The sequence below is a fragment of the Melospiza melodia genome, chromosome 1 (assembly GCF_035770615.1).
Source record: "Melospiza melodia melodia isolate bMelMel2 chromosome 1, bMelMel2.pri, whole genome shotgun sequence".
In the NCBI taxonomy this organism is placed as follows: domain Eukaryota; kingdom Metazoa; phylum Chordata; class Aves; order Passeriformes; family Passerellidae; genus Melospiza; species Melospiza melodia.
In genome coordinates, this window is record NC_086194.1 from 42,058,861 (window position 1) to 42,079,837 (window position 20,977).

Below are 20,977 nucleotides of genomic sequence, written 5' to 3' on the forward strand. Positions count from 1 at the left end.
CATAGCCTCAAAGTTTCAATATGCAACACCACCACACACTAACATAGCAAAAAGGAAAAAAAAATCACACCAATAATTTTTTTTAATTGGCCCTATCTTGATTTCTGCAGAAATAAGAAAAATAGAAATAAATAAATTTGCAACTGTACAGCTTTCTTCTTGCTAACACCAGGCTGTTCAGCACCTGTGCTAGCACTCCAGCTTTTAAAGGAATGAGGTTTTCAACTCTTCTGCAGCCAGACAGAATGAAGCGTCCAGAAAAATACACTTAGGACCTATGTTCTTTATACTGGCTTTGGGCAGGACTATGAATTTTTCTTTTTTTTAATTGCATAAGAAGTCAAAACTAATTTTTCCCTCTGAGAAAATGCCAGCATGACAACCATTTGGACAAAAGAAACACTGGAAGAAATACCAAGTTGCTGAAGTCTGAAGCAAAAAAATCACCTCACCTCATTCTAAAATGTTAGAACAATCTATTCTTACTCTCTCTCCGGCTTCAGATGAAAAGAAAGCAGTTTAAGAGGCATTCTTCCATTTTCATTGAGGTTAAAAAGACTATACTGGTTGAAAACTTTATTATAACTTCCTAGGTTTGAATTCACTTAATTAGATCTGAATGCAACTGAGAAAAATGAGCACAATGTCTTAAGAATTGAGATATTTATTCCCACTATTATTTACAGTGAGAAAAAACATGGGTGTTAGCATCATTCCCTAATTTCTTCAGAAATCCAGCCAAGGTACCTCATACTGAGATATCCTTCTCTTAGAGGTGTAAAAGCTTTCTTTCCACTGTCATCTGTGCCATTGTGGGAATAAAACAAGCTATTTCCATGCCACTTACATTTTAAAATTGCAGGGTAAAAGAATATTGGCAAGCAAAGTAAAAACTTATGACATCATGAACACACCACAATGTTAATTTACAACAGGCTGACATTCTGCAGAATTACTGGCAGCTCTTTTACAAAGAATGGCAGCCCTTTATTTTTAGCACATATTAATTGTGCAAAGGAAGGTAAGGGAATGCAGGGGAGTGATCACCCATCTGTAAAAGCTGTTAGCATTAACTGCAATCCATTAGATGCCATTTGCCAACAAAGACTGTTAGGGGGTTTTGGCCCCATTTCTCATTTTTTAAAAGTCTGAAGAACAAACAATTTAGAAACTTGCTTTTTCCCCCCAGCAATTCTAGTTTTAAATGAGGCTGTAAGTCCTATCCCAGTCTGAAGCATCAGATGTGCACCACATTCTGCTGCTGTGAACTGCTCCCCACCCAACTCTCTCCAGCAGCTGTTGAAGTCTATTTGGCCACCATGAAGTTTAGACCATTCTAGCAAATCCCCACACAGATTGGATACTTCACTGCAGGTGTTCTCCTTCACAGCAGTGTTTACTCCTTAACTCCTCACTAAAAGGCAAAGCAGTATGACACATTCCAGAAGCGAGGCACCTCCACAACATTAACGTGGCTATCTTCACTGTGGGAAACTGCTGTCAGCACAGGCAAGGCCATGGCTAACATAAGGATAAGATGCTGTTTCCTGTGATATGGAATGTGAAGGCAATGCTCATGCATCCAGAACCCAAAACCACCAAGGGCTCAGAAAAAGCTGTTTGTTCACGTGAGTATCACGCAGCAATCCACAGCTCTCAGAACGAACCAAAGACACAGCCCTAGGGAAGAAGGCACAGGAAATGGAAACATTTTCTCTGATATCAGCAACAACTGTGCCACAACCACTTCCAGCAGAAGGTGATGAGCATCAAAGTGCTCTGAAATCTTTTAGAACGATAATGAAAAATGGAAAGAAGTGCAGCCAACAAACCCAGCTTTACTGTCACATGTCAGTGGCCCTGAGGGCCTCATGTCAGTAAGCAAAGTTGATAAAAAAAGCAGCCAGCTGTCCTGTATTTTTTTTTAATCCTCAAAATGGGCACATGAAAAGTGATGTGCACATGTGGCATGTCTCATTAATACTTATCATATGTGTATTCATGCATCACACAGACTACAAACAGATCTAACTCTGCCATATGCCTGTAGCTCTTCTCATTTCAACATTTATCATTATCTATAAAAACTGTGCTCTAAGAACACTATATAAGAAACAGGTCATCATATATGTATTTACCTTCATATTTTTCTTATAAGTGTCTACTTTTCTCTTACTTACAGGAATTTCTCTTACTTACATTAACTGTGTGTCTTTGGGTTTTGCCTACTCTGCCATGACAAGATGATGGTGAAAATCAGGAAAGCAAAACCTTGTCTTTAGACAAAGACAAAATGTTTTGAAGACACAAGAATCACAGATAAGAAATCTTAGCCTAGTTTGAACATTATGGACTCAAGACAGCCTTAGAAAAACAAGAGAAAAAAGAGGAAGAGCTAAGAAAAAGTGAGCATGTAAGAAAAACAAAACCAAAAATGAACTGTATATAACCCCAGAGATACTAAAAAGTGAGAGGTATAAATTATTCAAAATGAAATTATGAAACTTTCATTTTATTTAGAATAAAACATTCATTTCTGTGCAGCTACTCAGCAACAGAACACAGAATTGCTCAGTCTTAATATTGTAATTATTTTAAAACACTGAAAATTGTTCCAGAGGAAGCACAAAAAACTATACTGAGAAAACTTTATTTTGTAAAAAATTTATAGTTTTTGATTAACATGTTAAAAAAAGAAAAGCAGACAAACTCTTCAGAATATCAAAATTCCCATGAAAATAACTTCCTGCAAAACTACTTCATGTGCCAGAGAAATTCTCTGGTCCTTCCAAACTTTGTATTACTTGTGGACAGTGTCAGAATGAGCTCTTATTTGTGAAAAGTGGACAAAAGGAGTTTTATTTGGGGGATTTTCAAGTAGAAAACCCTTGTGCAAGGAAAGGATATTCCATATATTTACAAAAATCTCCTTGATTATTTATTAAGCCCCATGAGAAGGTTTCACTGGAATACAAGACTATTCAAAAAGAAGCACTCCTTGACTCCTTGCTTCCTTAACATCTACCTCATTTCCAAAACTCCAAGGACTTAAAGGAAAATTTCTCAGACACTGTAATTTCTTTGCTTGTATCAGTATGGATAAGCTTGTGACAATACTGGTTCTAGGACCAGAAGAATGCACAGAAGGTTAAACTGGGGAGCTGCTCAATGCTGACAAGAACTGATACACTGAAGACTGTAATTTCTTGACCATCATAGGGTTTTTTGAAGCTGATTTGCAATTAAATGGAATCCAATCCACAAAGCAGTTATGTGAACATGTATATCCTTCATCCATACAATTGCCATTATTGTTCCTCCAACCCCCAGTGCACCCTGACATACTTGTGAGTTCCATACACAACATATGGTTACTCTGAAAGTAACTCTCTGAAAGACTTGCAAAAAAATAAGCAAGAGTTCTGAAGGATTTTTTTCTTCTTCTTTTTTTTTCCTTCCCTCCCCCTCCATCTCTAAAATATCTGACGTGGCCACCTCATGCGAAAGCCTGCCTAGCAAGAGACAGTACTCCACAGCTCTCTGGGACCACATTTTTATAAAAAAGAAAACTTCACTGTCCACAGGGGCAAAACACACTCACAATAACTGGCTGTGCACATAAACACACAGAAGGATGAGAAATAAAAACAACAGTGAACAAATATAAAAGAGATACAGTGTTCATACCCTGGTAAGGTCCATGCCAAGTTTGAGCTGAGAGATGAGATGGAGAATTACACTGCGTTGATCATCCATGACTCCTAAATCCTCCTCTTCGTTATCTTCAGTATCTGTCATTTCATCTTCAACTAGGATCAACTCAGAAGCTGAATGCTGAAATGAAAAGAAGCGTCACCATCTGGACAAAAAGATACAGAATGGGTATTTTCCACCACTATATATGTTTAAAAATGGAGCTGTCTTGATGGAACTGAAGACAGCCTCTGTCAAAGCCAACAAAAGATACAAAGTCAAATTAAATTAAAAAATCCAGTGATGGGTTCATGAAGCATTTCTGATCCTTTCCTCAGAATGAGAGTACTAAGTATGAGATGCTAATTTGCACATTCTCTTCTCATATTTATACTGCAGTCATGTCAGATAAATCTCATAGCATATTTAAGTAACAAGTCATCATTAAATAGAAACATGCAGTTGAAAATGAGTCTTCAAATTTGCTTCATAAATCTCCCCAGCAAATATTCATGTCGTACATAGATACTACATGACCTGATTTCACGGGTTTTTTTCCTTTCTCTATCCACTTTCAAAGTTAGATATTTAAGAAAGTCAAGATATTAACTAAAGAAGATAAAAAGACAACTATAATTAAAGAACATACCTCTGAAAAGACCCAAAGACATTGGATTTTGGGAAGTAGAGCAGTGCCATAACTCTTTATAACTATTTCAACACTTCATCACCTTACAGAACAACGCCTGTGCTGCTGAGTTTCCAAAAATACAAGCTGAATATCAATAGACAGGCACCATGCCAGTCCCTTCAAGAGGAACTTTACAGCAAAAGGGATAATGACTTGTGATATTTTATTTTTCCTCAGGGTTTACAATGTATAACTAACAATAATCCAAACAGGTGGTAGTTACTTTGTTCAAGCCATTGAAACCACTCTGCAAGCCTTCCAGATATGTATTCAAGTAAGCTTTTTGTACTTCAAGGGAAAAAAACCTGGGTTATGTAGATGAAAAATTACAGCCCAGCATGTCATTATTGCCCAAAGAGTCCATGCTATAAATGAGACAACACTCCCTGTAAAAGTTAGCATTCTTTCATGCTAAATTGCATTTCTGCAGGAACAGCTAGCTCATTACATAAAACAATCTCAGTGTGGAAGCCTACGCAACTGAAAAGTTTCACTAAAACCAGCTAATATCCAGAATTAGGTTTCAAAGGAATATTTTTGAATGATCACATTAGAGACCCCTCCGGTGAACTGCAGCTTGTGTAAGGAGAGTTTCTTTGAAATTAAGTTACTACAGAGGTTTCCAAGATCTGAATAAAGTACTTTCTCTATTTTTTTTTTAATTACTTAAATGTTTAGGTAGCTATTCCTAGAATAATAGCTCTTTGGTGAAACCCAATGACATCTGCAATACACTTTACAGTTGCTTTATTTAGAAAGTAGAATATGTAGATTACATAAAACAGAATCTGGTGAGCTGTAACCTCAACAGCTTGGAGCTTTTCAAAAGGACAAAACTACACTTTCTTCTTCCCACTCCCTTGGAAAATAAAAGGAGAGAAGATAAGCCCCTTTCTCCCAAAATGCACAGCATTATTACCCAACTGATGCCTCACTGACAAGTTCAATTAACATAAAACCTGACAACCTCACACAAAATTATCAGTCGGGGAGGGATAAAGCACTGAAGCCCGGCAGAGTCATACAGGCTATGATTTATTTGGAGGTAGCAGGGAAAAAGCAGTATCAGAACTTACAGGAGATGCTTCCACAGGAGGCTTCCCTTTGATGCAGCTTGACCTCATTGAGAGCACTGAGCTACCGAATAGGCTCCGCTGCCTCTGTTACTGCCATGAACCGAGCTTGCGGCAAACAAGCTCCAGCAGGAATTAACAGCGCTACAAAAAAAGCAAGGGAACCTCCCCTCCTCACTCCCACCCCCTCTTTTTTTTTCTCTCTCTCTCTTTCTTTTCTTTTTTTTTTTTATTTTTTTTTTTTGCTATCTGAGGGGTTGGGGAGTGTGCACCGGATGGCAATCTGCTCCTTGCGTTTCCAGTCACATGGCATTGAGATCAGGGAGCTTAAATGCACGCAGCTCCAACTGGGAAATGGTGCTGCTGTTCCCAGAGGATATCCTGATCGGCGCTTCTCCAGGAGGGAGGGGAAGGGGCACAAATTTGTGTGAGTGTGCACAAGGGAGACAGAAAGAGGACAGAAAGAGAACATGCTAGCAGGTTCTCTTTCTGTCCTCTTTACATGAACGTGTAACAGCTGCATAGCCTTAAGTTGCTAACAGCATCAAAAAACAAACAAATTACCCATTACCAGTCTGCAGACTAAATGACATACTAAGAATTTTCTTTTTCTCCCAAAGAGTGCACATTTACCCAGGGCCAGAAAATGCTTCTTTCCTTCTTTCTTGATGAAATAGATGTTAGGCTTTCCTTGACTCTTAACTGTTACTAACAAAATAGCAAGCAACTCAGAATATTCTGTGAAATTACCCCTCTCTACTACCTGCAAAGCATCCTAGGTCAGAGCAAGCCACCCTATGGACACCTGGGATGCTCACTAAAGTAGCATTTGCATTGTTCTAAATAAAAGCCTTTCTGCTCATCAGGGAGAATGAGCACAATGTAACATTAAGATCAATTGTGTTTAATGAGCACACTGTAAAGACTAAAATCTTAATTACCTTAACTTTCCCTATTCTAAGGACTTGTGCAAGGTCACCAAAAAAACCCCACAACTCAGCTATTACAGTCATCAACACACTAGCGACCTTCAGTGAATGACATGCAGACAACTGCGCTTTTCTCACTTTCCAAGGAAGAGAATTTAAGGAAGCAGTTTACAATTTATGCTACAGGAACTGAAGAGCAGTCATCTTCAGAAAGCAATATCCTTTCTATAGTTCCCTCTCTCCTCATTAGCTGTTCTACATAACTATTAATAGGCTCCTAAATTTTTAGGAGCACATAAACTAACTTTAACTAACACATATTTCTTTAACTAACACATTTTCTTAAACCAACCTGTAAGCACCACACAGTGTGAGCAGACACACACAGTCACAAAATACAGAGCTAGTGCATCTTTGAAGTGTCATAAAAGTTCAACCATTATTTAATTCTTTTTTCCATCCAGGAAAATAGCGTGCAGTTTAGTAGCATCCAGGGCGTAAGCATTCAGCAGAATGCAAAGGATTATGTGGACTGATTATCCTTTAACGGCAGCTTTTCTGAATTATCAGACACAGACTTTTTTTTAACCTCGTCCTGTAAAACGTAACTGCACAACTGACCTAGGAAAGCAGGGATCTGCTCCACCCCTGCGTGGTCAGAGCATAATGTAAAAGCTATTGAGCTGTGCACTGCCCAGCTGGGGAATGAACAGCACAGCCTGGCGTAGGTGCTGACCCTGAGAAATCCAATACTGAACCAGTTACAAACAACCACAAAAAAGGGGCTTATATTTAAAATCATTCTAATCAAAACTGGTTTCCAATACTGGGCTGAAGCACCAGCATTTTTCAGAAAAATCTGAAGAGGAAATAAAAGATAATTTCTAAAAATCGCAGTAATAGATGCACTTCAAAGTTTAAATGACAAAGACATGAAAATACACACCGGCAGAGAGCTATTTTAAACAGGTCACCTCATTAGAACTGAGATCGATTAATTTAGAGAGGTCATCTGCAGGGACACAAAATGGATGTTCTAGTCAGCAGTCTCCAACAGAAAACATGCTGATTCTTTTTTAACAGATGAAATCTGTAAGGGTAAAAAATTGTTTCTGAAGGAACATTCTGCATTTTAAAAAAATGCTTTTAGGAAAAAACACACTGACATGCCTGGGATAGAATCACAGAGTCAAAATCTATACTTCTCTGAAAGGGCAAATATGTCTCTGTCCTTCTACAGCTTCTTCCACAAGTTAATTTTTCAAATTAACTGCTGTACTGGAAATTAACTGTTAGGTAATTAATACAGATATACAGCTCAGAGTTTCATTTTCCAACATACTTCACAAACCATACAATGCAACAATTCAAGAATGACCTGGGTCGCATCTTGGTTAGTTTTTTGAGGGGAGGAAAGGAACACACAGAATCAGAGTCTCATTTAGGTTAGAACAGACATCTTGGTATCTTCTTGTCCCTTACCCTGCTCAAGCAGGTGCATGTAAAACCAGCTGCCCAGGACCACGCCCAGCTAAGTTTTGATTATCTCCAAGGATGGAGACTCCACAACTTCTCTGGGCAACCCATGCCAGTGTTCAATGTCCTCCACAGCAGAAGTGCATTTGCTGGTGTTCAAATTCACTTCCAAGTGCCCACTGCCTCTTGTTTTGTCACTGGGCACTATTGACAAAAGTCTGTCTCCCTGTTCTTCACTCCCATGAGGTATTTATGTACATTGATAAGCTACACTTGAGCCTCCTCTTCTCCAGGCTGGACATCCTAGCTCCCTCAGATCCTCCTCATGGGAAGGATGCTCCAAAACTCTCCTCATCTCTGGGGTCTGTGCTGGCCTTACCCCAGTTACTCCACACCCCTCTTGCACTGGGGAGCCCAGAACTGAGCACAACACTGCAGATGTGGCCTCACCTCTGCCAAGTAGAGGGGAAGGATCTCAACCTCATGGCAGCATTCTTCCTAATGCAGCCCAGGAAGCTGCTGGGCACAAAAACATTTTTGCTGGTTCATGGTCAGCTGTCCCCCAAGATCTCCGGAGAACTACTTTCCAACCAGATGGCCTCCAGCCTACACTGGTGCAAGAGTTATATCCTCAAATATCCTCCAGATAACACGAATTGGCACTTCCCCGAGGTTATCCTTAAGAGATTCCTCTGTGTCCAGACTGCCATGTTCTCTCTCTCTATGGCAGCACAACCCCCTGGCTCATCAGCCACTCCTCCCAGGTTTTTCATCACCTACAAACTTCTCAGGAGTGTACTCATCATCCAGGTCATTAATGAAGATGTGGAACAGTGCCAGTCCCAGTATGGACCCCTTAGGTACACCACTAGTGACTGGCCTCCAACTGGACCTTGCACCACTGATCACAACCCTCTGGGCTGGGTTGCTGTGTGAGGACGTTAGAGAAGACAGGGTCAAAAGCCTTACCAACATTAAAGCAAACAACATCCACTGCTCTCCCCATAAGCACCAAGCTAGTCACTACCATTGTGAGGGGTATCATGCTGGTTAAGCATGATTTTCCCTTTGTAAGTCCATTAAGACTACTTCTAATTGTGTTCTTGTCCTTTATGTGTTTGGAGATACCTTCCAGGGTTAGTTGCTCCACAACCTTTCCAAGGCCTGAGGAAAGACTGACAAACCTGCAGGTCCCCAGATGTTACCAGAACACCCAGAGTCCCTTCTTGTCCTTTTTAAAAAAAATTAATGACATTCACTTTCCTCTAGTCTACACAAACCTCTCCCAAATTCCATAACCTGTTAGAGACCCTGGAGCTGTATATGTGCAGCTTAAGTGCAGCCTAACCTGTTCCCCCTCCACCAAGGTCAAATCTGCCTCCAGACTTTCCTTCTGATCTCAAAGTCTGTTACCAGTAAAGGCCAAGGTAAAGAAGGCATAGAGTAACTCAGCCTTTTCTCCACCATGACAGTAAGCAGAGACTTAGGTATATATCCTGACATATCAGGGACACGTATCTCAGGGACACACTGAGGACCTCATATTCTTCCTATAATTACAAAAAAGCATTCTAAGAATCTTCATTTAGGCATGAAAACATTTTTATGTGCTATAAAAAGGACTGTAGTCAGGAGCATGAAGATGAATCTTCCAGATAAAAACATACCATTTTGTAATATTCCAAGGGAAGTATTCTTTAAGTCCTTCTATGTTCAAAAAAATGCAAAAGATTGTAAAAAAAACCCTATTTACAAAACACATCTGCGTCAAAAGGAAGACACAGTAAGTTAGAAGAAATATTAAAGAGAACTAACATTCTCAAACTAGACAAGGATTGTCGGATTTTCCACCTAGTCCTCTAATTATCTTTGGTCCCTATTACTGGATATAAAAGTCAAAGGCCTCATTTTGATTTTCAGATTGCCTTCAGAAACAGCATAGGTTTGCAAGCATCATTTACACTTCCATTTGTGTAACTCAAGAGCTTGCAAGCAGGTTTTCTGTGGGTGTAACATTAAATATAGCTCTGTAAGGTCAGGGAGCTTTAGCACATCTACACTAATGCCAGAAATGGGCCTCATAAGATTTTCACCGGTTTCAATACTAAAGTTAGAATTCTTTTTGTATAGCACATACAGTAAGAACACCCCAAAGTAGTAGCATATAATGAGCTGTTAGCTTCTTGCAGGGCTTGTCACTGGATCAGAAGTGACAAAACTGCACTTACTTGCATGTGCCACCTGTCTTCTTCCACTGGGCACCACACATTTAACTGCACTTACTGTAGCATTCACTTGGCAGAAAAGGCATGCAAGCTTACTGTACCCATCCCTCATTAGCAGTGATCAAATGTAGCTTGTGCAGTAAGTTGAACTTATTAAAGTATTTTACATACAGACTAGCATATTGTCATGCTACTGGTTGTCATGGGCTGTCCCTGGCTAGGAGCCAGGTGCCCACCAAAGGCATGCCTTCACTCCCTTTCTCAGCTGTGCAGGAGAGAGAAAATATCATAGAAGGCTCATGGGTTGAGTTAAGGACAGGAAGAAATCACTCACCCATTACCTCATGGCTAACACAGACTTGAATTAGGAAAATTAGTTCAATTTATTATCAATCAAGTAAGAGTAGGATAATGAGAAAATAAAAACAAATCTTGAACACCATCCTCCCACCATTTCCTCCTACACTTAACTTCACTACTTCCTACCAACTTCCCCACAGTGGCGCAGGGGGACAGGAAATGGCAGCTGCAGTCAGTACTTCACACCTTGCCTGAAGGGAACTGTGATCCAGACTCTTCCCTTGCTCCAGCACAGACTCCCTCCCAAAGGGGACAGTCAGCCACAAACTTCACCAACGTGAGTCCTTCCCACGGGCTGCAGTTCTTCACAAACTGCACATCCACAGGTGCCTCCCACAAGGTACAGTCCTTCAGGTACAGCCTGCTCCAGCATGGGTCCCCCATAGTGCCACAAATCCTACCACAAAATCTGCTCTGGTAGGATTTGCCTTCTCTCTGCATGGATCCATAAATCCAGATCCTACAAGGAATCTGCTCCAGCATAAGCTTCCACAGGGTCCCTGCCCCAGCCAGCACAGGCTCCTCCAGGGGCTGTGGGCAGGTATCTGCTTCACTGTGTCCTCCATGGGCCGCAGAGGGAGAGCCTGACCCACCATGGTCCGCACCATGGGCTGCAGAAGAATGTCTGCTCTGGCAGCTGGACTGTTTCATGTCATTCCCCTCCTTCTGCACTGATTGTGGTGTCTGCAGCTGCTTCTCTCACATCCTCACTCCTCTCTCTGCTGCTGCTCTGCAGGGCTCCCTTTTTTCTCCCTTCGTAAGTCAGTTACCCCAGAGGCACTATGACCATCACTGATGGGCTCAGCCTCAGCCAGCAGCAGGTCATTCCTGGAGCCAGCTGGCATTGGCTCTGTCCAACACAGAGGAAGCTTCCAGCAGCTTCTCACAGAAACCACCTCTGTAGGCCCCCAATACCAAAATCTTGCCACATAAACCTACTATAGGTTTGGAAAGGAGGAATCATTCCCATACAGAAAACTGAATTTAACAGAAATGAAACCTAAATCTTGAAACAAAACAAAGTCTTGAAACACATTTTCTGCCCACTGTGAAGACTGACTCCTGAAACCATCCTCATCCACTCACTTTTTCCCTAACTTCCAAATGCATTGTCATTTACAGATTATCAAGTCTAATCTTAACTATAAGGCAGTAAAACGTTTTAATATCCAACAAATTCCTGATCTCTTTATATAAAATTGTTTACTCTTCAAGAGCAGTTCAAATAAAACAATAATTTTGAAAATACTATTCTCAATGTTTACCACCATACAATGTAAGCAGAGGAAGGTGAAAAATTGAGCTGAAGAAGTGGTGGTGAAGTCAGGTCATTGCTTGAGCCCTGGCCTCCCTCCATCTTACTGTAGTCTTATTTATGCTTTGCTTCTGGTGGCATCTGTGACTGATCACTGCAAAGAATGAGTAGATCAAAGATAAAACCTCAAACACACTGACATCCCATATGCCCACTGTAATGCTGGCACCTGGACACCAAAGTTACAGTGACTTTCAAAAAGACTTAAGGCTGTCCAGTGTTCAGGTTTGATGTTTTCAAAGCCACACAATGAGCCAGAAGAAAAGCAGATCTTAAATGGAGAATTTAGTGAGCAAAACTTCATTTTATCCTGATAAAGGTTTCTTAAAGGCAGCAAAATAGGCAGGTTCAGTTCAGCTGCATTTTTTTAAATTTACTCAGAGTATTTCATAGAAACTGTTTCCTCTAATGCAGAAAAAGTGTATGACCTCAAGGGGGAATCCATCCCCTTCAAACCCCAAATCACACACCCACAGTCACACTTCTAGCATTCTGCCATTAGAGCTTAGCTCTAATAATGATGAACCAAAATTAACGTTAACTTTCAAAATACTGAAGCAATAGAGGATGAGAATCAAATGAGAAGGACTTTAAAATAAAAAAGTGAATACACTATAACTTACACACAACACCACCATGGCTAGCAAAAAACACCACTCCCTTTTTGTCATCTACATAGAGAACCAATCAGCAAGACAGTTACTTTCTCCTTCATATAACAAAGGAAAAATTGTATAACAGGCAGATTTTCTACTTACCTTAAGCTATGTATGCCAAGATAAATAATCTAGGCATATCTAACTGAATAGGTAAGTAACTGCTGTATCTGAGTTTGTGTTCTGACAGCGTGAGGCCAAAGCATTTATGTAACTCTGGATACATCATTCAGCACTAATAGGTCAAACCAGGTTTTATTTGGTAGAAAAAGCTTACATCAGGGAAGAATGTCTACAGAGTGCCTAGAAATTAATTTCTTGCCATATTTGTTATTCGTGTTTGGTATTTCAGGTCTTCAGAGAAAATAAAATTCTTCAAACTAGGACCATCAATGATTAAAACATCTCTTTTTTGTGTGTATGGATAATTTGTATACATTTTGTGGTTTGTTGCTTGGGGTTGTTTTTCATTGAATATGCTAAACACACTTGATGTTCAGAAAATCTCTCAGCTAGGGACAAGTGCAAGGATCAAAGTGTGGCAATCTGTCTATCACACAAGATTAATTGGATACAACATGTAATAGCAGAGACATCTACTGAACCAAGAGAAACCTATCCTTCTTCAGGAGATATCTCCTCACTGCAAAGCAAGCAAGCAAAGCAGAAATGAATCTTGACACTAACACTGCACAGACAGGCTGACACACAGACAATGCAAGCAAAGAAAATGATCACAAAACCTCTACCTTAGGTGACAAATAAGTCTGCAATCTTTTCCCTTCTCAACAAAAACAATCTGCCAGGCATCTGGAGACAAGCACATTATCCAGATACTACCCACTTAGAGAACTGTACTAATGCCTTTTTGTTAATGTTTTGCAGGAGTATCTCTGGGAACAGAAGTCTTTCCATCAGTAAAGAACAAGCTCAGAAAGCTTCCTTTTCCCACACTGCAGATGTGTTTTACTATGACCTCTGACTATATTTAGGGCTGAACATAATGTAGCAGTGATGAGGACCAGACAATAAGAGATTTCAGAAGAAAAAGGACTGGTTTCTTGCTTAAAGAATAGGAGCTAGTGCATGTAACATGAAACAAAGAACATCTATGTTTATGTTGCAGTATAGCCTGTGCAATCATTCAGAAAAAATACTCAAAGCTAACTCTGAAAGTGATTATGTTTAAAAATAAAGAATCTATCAGTGACTAGACATCCTGTTAAACAGAGTTCCTCATTTGGGTTACCTTCAGCACTGTAATCCTGTTATGCACCAAATAATGTTTATTGGACAACTTCTGCCCCACATGTTCGTATTTTCTTCATAAGACAATTCCTCTTGCAAAAATCAATTTTCATAAACCTAAGGTAGTCAGTTCTGAAAATAGGCTGAAAAGCAGCTAATTCCCAAGCACAGACTCCACAGGGAAGATTAAGTATCAGTACCAGTCCACACATGCTTGTGAGCACCTTTCATGAAATGAGGGCCACTGAAGTACAGAATTGTTTAATCTGAATCCTAAAATACAAGAGGACTTTGCAGTATTGCATAAATTCAGTAAGAACTGGGAATAAATATATTTCATCACTGGTATCATAAGAAAGAAATAGTAACATGAGACTATGAAACAAAATGCATGAAGAAAAAAGCCCCATGGACTTGTCCTAAATTAAAGCAAAAAAAACCTTTGAAGGCTGGCATAAATCATAACTGTAAGATAGAGAGTATCACAGCACAAACAATTTAAAAAAAATTGTTTATGTGCCCTATATCTAATGCAATGCAGATACTAGTGAAGAACAATTTCCTCAAACATATTCAGTTTTATTTTACTAATTAAATTTCTTAGAAGCAAATGGAAACAAACAGAGTATCCAAAGTAAGTGTACAAAGCTTAGAAACGACAGAGTGCAGCAGGACAGATTCCAGCCACTGCCAGGCAGCACTTCAGACACTGCAAGGGGCATGAAAGTCACATGGTTATAACTTTTGGGGAGGTGAAGACAAAAGACTGCACTGAGCTGCAGGTCAGTGCAGGAGAGTAGCCTGGGGGGAAAGGCTGGCAGAAAGCTGCACTCCAGACACTTGCCTGTACTACAAGGCATCCTCTCTAGAATGAGATCCTTGGGGAGAAACCCAAAGCAGTGGGTTTCAGGCCTCATATTCCCGTGAAGAAGAGGAGGACAAACACGTTCTGGTAAGGGCCCCAGCAGGCAGGTCCCTTTTAGCTGCTCACCAGACAGTACAGCACATTGAGTATGATGCCTTTCCTTAGCAAACAACCCTTATCTCCCATTGACATAATTCCCTAGAGAATTGCAAGATTTTCTGCGGAGAGGCTGTGGGACCCCCACTGTGGGAGGTGCTCAGGACTGGACAAGCTGACCTGATTAGCATTGCTGTCACAGTGCTGAGCTGCAGGACCTCTGGAGGCCCCTTTCAAGCCAGAGTACCCTGTGATTCCATTATGATTCTGCCCGCAATGCCCAGTAACTGAAAAGTTAGGAAGTAACAGAGCTGAAGTCATTTAGCCAGCTGTAATTCTCTTTTATGTCGCTTTGTATGCTGGCTAAGCAAATTTACTGCAGAAAAATACTGCCACATTAGTCAATAATACACCACTCACATATGCAAAGAGGGCACAAAAAGATGGACAACTACAAATTTAACCTTTACAATCATCTGGTCCTGCAATACCAATCTATATGTAAATCCAGTTCTCACAGTGCTATTCCTTGTGCGCAGTATCACACGTCAGCATATTTGTAAAAGGACAGAAATGGTAAAGACATGTTAATCCAAGCAGTATTAACAGTCTTGCCCCAAGACAACACATTTATTAAACCACCCTGACTCTTCCTGCAATTTCATTGCTCATCCACCATGCACATTCACATTATTGATAAACACACACAACTCAAAAAACCCAAACAAAAATCCTTAAGTCTTTCAAAAGAAAACTGAACAATTATAAATCGAGCAGGAGAACATTCAATGTGTATGTGAAACAAATTAGGCCTAGAAGATTGTCTTCTTTTCTATGTCTAACTCCTTGAGGCCAGTGGAACTCTGCTTGAAAAACTTCTAGCAATTGTTCTCAGTCTGATGAATCAATCGCTTGGTCCATCTCAAAATGAAAACTCTCTGTTAATGTAGAAGAGTTCTGCCTTTTTCACCTGCTCCTTCCAACTCCTCCTCTGGGACAAATTTTAGAATTCAATTCTGCTATCACAGCTGGGATTTATTTCCACATTCTGGGCTTTTCAAATAAAGAACCACTACAGTTCATCACCACAAGCTGAAAAGCCCAGGTTTTTTTTTTTTTCTAGCAAGACCAGACAGAACAGCTGAAGACTGTCTGGATGATTCACTAAGCAAGATAAAGAAATGTCAACCTGAGACAAACCCTGTAAGAGAGTTGAGTTTAACTTAGTAAGGTCTAGTTAAGGAACTGACAGTCTTAATGAGATGGGTAAGATTTCTAATGGGCAGTATCACCAAGCCCACATATACACACATACTAAGAAATAAAACTGATAACACAAAGCAAATTAACTGGCACATAACAAATCAGCACACAATCCTGAAATAAAATTACCATTGACTTCGGAGCTCCTTTAGCAAGGGGCAGAGGTTTTATACTGAATAGAGTATGCAATTGATCCACTTAAAGGTAATTTTTAAGTCTTACTGCAAGGGAACCCAAGTTCTTTATACTCCAGTGATTAGATTTCGCTGACTTTTCACTAGTAATTATGGAACGTCACATGAATCAGAACCTCATGTTTATTCAAATTAGAAGCAGATTTGGAATAAGAGGTTTTTTTACACAGAGTATTACTCTCAATTATATAGATAGCAGCTGGAACACATGCATTTTGGAGGTGGAACTGATTCAATAATAAGCAGTGGGTTTGGCTGATGATAAAATTTGTATTATTTGCATAAACAGTTTTACTGGAGGACTGCCTGCTGACACAGTAGCAATTCCAGAAAGCTAGCAAAAAAAAAAAAATCAAAATTGGCTAGATTATCTTAGTCATTGTCAGTGCTGCTGTAGCAGGCTTAGGGTCATTTAATTCTACTTTTAGTCTAATTGTACATTTAATCCTTAAATATACATTCCCTTGATTATCCTTAAATATACCTTCAATTGATTATCTCAGATCTCATTTTTTAGATGGTCTGCATAGTGAATGGATTAACTGGTACCATCTTTGCCTAGAGATTAATTTAGCTAAATCATTACAGGCTATTCACTGTGCTCTTCAGCCTGAAAAGTACTTAATCATGCAGAGGACAAAGAGCAGAGCACACTGAGAAACCCTGTAATGTCTGTACCAAACAGTGAAAAGGAACCATCAGTAATAATGCAAACATTACTTTCCCCTCTTGATCTGTTGTTCTTCCATTACTGCACTTGTGGCTAGCACTGTATGTTCATGGCTAAGCTCATGTCCCAACATCAATTATACACATTTCTGTCAAGTACAAAAAGGAATTAGGAAACACTAGAAACAAATTATACCAGGAAACAATCCACAGACCTGGACACATCTGCTGAGACACAGATAAATAAAGGTAATATTGAATTAGAAATCATTTCTTTTATCCAGCTGAGTGTCTAAAATTGCATGAGCATCTTTTAAATTATTTCATAGTATCTCTAATACATTCTGTAATAGCTCTAAAGTCATATTAGGATATATACTTACATACAAATAAAAAACAAATTACAGCTTGAAAAAAACTATCACCTGAAGAGAAGGGGAAAAAAATACATCAACTTTTAACATTAAACAATTCAGTAACTCTTCCAAATAGAACAGTTCCCTGTTACAGATGAAAACAAGGTTCAGATCATCCAGGGGACCAAAATATCTTTAATAACCTGGACTTGACTGCCCTTGCAATCACTATCACAATTAAAACCTGCTTTAGCAGTTAGATAATCAGAGCTAAAGGCTCAATCCTACAGAGCTCAAACTTCAATCCCATTAAAAAGACACTTCCATTTGGAGCAGGCGTACAGCTGCTCATGCTCACAGGCAAGGGAAAGTTAGGGATAGGAAAGCAGAGAAACAGCACAGATAGCAGATCCATAGGATGGGAAGAATCAGCTGGCATGGCACTTTAAGGCATAAAAATCACATGAAGAAGACTATATTGCAGATCTAGCTACAGAACATTTTTTTTAGTAATTCTTAACAGAACTATTAGATCCAAAGAAAATTATTCCTTCCCTTTCAGACCCCACAAAGAAAACAGCCTGTTACCTATTTCTATTTAGCTGAGAGGGGAAGTATTTAGTCTGCAGTCACTCTTTGTCAGCTCAGAAGCGGAATTCTGACACCTAAAATGACAATTAGTTGAACTGGAATAGTTCACCCATGAAAATGATTCACACCTTTATTCTACTTTGGCATCGAGTTTATTACAACTGAATTTACTATGAAATTCAAACCAATTAATGTCAGTATTTCTTGAAAAGAATTTCAAAATTATTAAACCTTAAATGAAGAAAGCAGGGTCCCATTTATGGCAGCCTGGCCAGAGACCAAGTTCACATCAGAGGTCTGAAGAGTGTAACTCTGGTACATTTCATACCAGATTGGTTCTGTTCTGCTTTAAGGAAAAATCCTAAAAATTACCTTGAAATTATAACACAACTTTTGCCATAAAGTTCTTCACTGGGGGATGCACAGGAGCATTCTACATCAATTATCATTAGATGGAGGATAGTTCTGTGCAGCACAACCCGCATCCCTTCCATCTGATGTTTCAGGTAGACAGAAAAAAAAAACAAAACAAAACCACTAACTAAAAGTTAGAGACTTATAAAACATTAAAACCAATATGGCAAATAAGACACAAAATTGCTTGATCTGGGAATTCACTCTCAGAGGTTATTTCTTTCAGTAAAGATAATATGCTTTAACTTCATGCTGTCCTATATCACAACTCTAAAAGAATAATAGGCAAGGAAGACACAAGAAAATAATCTCTGTCACAAAATCTTTTCTTTTCTGAACTAGTTTAAGCAGTATCTCAAATTATACCCCTGAATTTAGAAGTAGGAAACACCCTAAATAAACCAAAGCAAGTAAACATCAACATATTATCTAAAGAGGATAATCTTTAGCTTCTACCTTATTTCACCAGATAAGAAATTCTGCATTCCTGAAACCCTGATAGTACAACAGACCAAAAAGAGAAGCTTTACTTTAGTTACCTATGGTGTCAAAACTTAGCTCCAGAACTTTCTACATTCCTCAAGACTGCTTAAGTACTCAAAGAAAATTGCATTAGATGAACATTGTTGTTCCAAAGAATTGTAAAGATCCACACACTTCTTCATAAACAGATAAAAACCTGTCCCTAAAATCATTATTTTAATGATGCCACTTGATGCACAGCTGCAAAGTCTCTGAATGCTGTGCTGAGAATTAGCACAGTTATCACTAAACACACTCAGCCACTCGGTCATGCTGCCACTGGCAGGCAGCTGGATGGGAGAGATTCCTCAGCACTCACCCACAACCCCCTCTGCCCCAACACAACATCTCTGTTCTCTTCTTAAAATCACTGCTCATCCACATTCCTAAAATTACCTTTGCCTTATAAATAACATTCCATAATATAAGCAGCTGAGTCTGCTGCTCCTCAAGGTTAGCCATTTAATGGCATTTTCTATTTCAGACCACAGGTCAATTCACAATTTTTTGGTTGGTCCATCTACTGTATTACACAGAGTTAGTCAAAAAGCTCTTTTCTATTTCTTTGGGGTCTAGCTTCTGACTAACAGATAGAGGCTATACCATGAAATTACAGATTTTTTTTTTTTAATCTAGACCAGTCAAAGAAGAGAGTGGAATTAATTTTGATAGCACTGATACAGGAACTAGCACTCTCATCTCATAACTTCTGTAAAAGCAAGGCTTATTTCTTCTGGCAGGTATATTTGGAAAGTTGAGCCCCATTAATATCCCAGCAGCTTCCTCAAGAAACCAAGATTATCTAGTGCCTTAGCTGGGTTTTCTTAAAAAGAAAATCATTAAGAGAAATAAGCTTTATTTGAATGACACTTGTGGATTCCTCTTCTCTTCTAAAAGAAGCTATCAGATAAATAAAAAAAAAAGAAATCAGGGCATTCAGTGCCAACAAAATGTCAACTAATGGCATCTAAAAGCATTTTCTCATTCTCTGCTAATGTCACCACTGTTACTAACAACAAAGTATCTGGACTACAAACAAGTGATGATTTTCATTTGCTTTTATGTGTTATTATACATTCTAAGTATTTAGCACAGTCAGTGCTTTTATACCTTTGAAATTAAAGCGCCCACTCAGTGCCAGATCTAGGCACTTGCCTTGGACACACAAAGCCACAATATATTTAAAGATATTATTACATCTTGCACACAGAACTTTTAAACTGTGGCAAATCAAACATATTTGTAACTTTGGGCAGGTCAGACATCATCTCCTGGGTGACTACCTGGCTCAGATAGCATTCTTACCAGAGTAACTGCTAAGTTTCTCAGAAAAAAATTCATCAAAATGATCAAAACTGAAAAGTATATCAGCTACATTTTTAAAAAACCTTCAAATTCACAGCCAACAGTATCAATCTCAGCATCACACACACAGACTGTGTAAGAGAAGATGCAGGTTTCCAAAGAACTTCCAGGAATGAATCCTGCTTTAAGCCACTTCCTCAGAGCAAAACCAAATTCTGCTCATTAAACTGTACTACTACATAACAAAAATTGCATGCCTGATTCCATCTGCTTCTTGTTGCTCCACCAATCCACAAACTTCTACTTACTGTTTCTACCAAAAACACCATCTTGAGCTGACCTTTGTGTAACTTAAAAATCTTACTCTTTCTGCTCCCACGTCTTTTTCTTCTTTTTTAATGGCTAATGCCTCAGGGCCTCCAAATGCAGGTTGCTGCCTTCAGGAAGATTGCCCACAAAGCACTGAGGATTCTGCACTAGAAACAGTGCTACACTTAACTTGTTTCTATTCCCCTCTTCAAGGGTACTCCCTTCTCAATAAATCATGAGTTCCACAAGCAAAGCAGCATGTCAAGCCACACACACAACTCAGTGTCTCTCGTCAGCAAATGAACAGAAAGGGATTGGACTCCTAAAAAAATATTGTAATTTAAACAGGTCATAAATGTCTCAACTCAACTGCAAAATGATATCTCAATGTGAGTAAAATCAGCTGCTGCTCTTTATGTTCTTGCTGCAAAGCTCATGCTTCCACATCCCATTTGGCTTTAGTGGATGATCAAGAATAAAAAAGAATACCTACAAAAACTAAAAAAATCCTAATTAAATAGATTTCAGTGGTTCAAGTAAGTAGTAACTCCCAAAACAACACTCTTAAATAGCCTCTTGTCTTAAAAACACACTGTAAAAAGTACACTTGACTTATCTGAAAAAAGAAATTACACAACTTCCTAATAAAAAGTAATTACAGGTAATTTCAACATTTTGGTAAATGGACACTAGTTGTAACAGAATTCAAAATTCCTTTCTAAGGACA

At 39.1% G+C, this 20,977-nt stretch overlaps 1 protein-coding gene across 2 annotated transcripts in view; it reads right to left on the reverse strand.

The window, feature by feature from the left end:
- Positions 1-20,977, reverse strand: part of OSBPL10 (oxysterol binding protein like 10) — a 113,404-nt gene that overhangs the window by 19,403 nt on the left and 73,024 nt on the right. For both annotated transcript variants that reach the window (XM_063155176.1, XM_063155184.1), the window contains exon 7: positions 3,688-3,834. In XM_063155176.1, the coding sequence (XP_063011246.1) occupies positions 3,688-3,834 (147 nt within the window). The remainder of the gene's footprint in view (positions 1-3,687; positions 3,835-20,977) is intronic.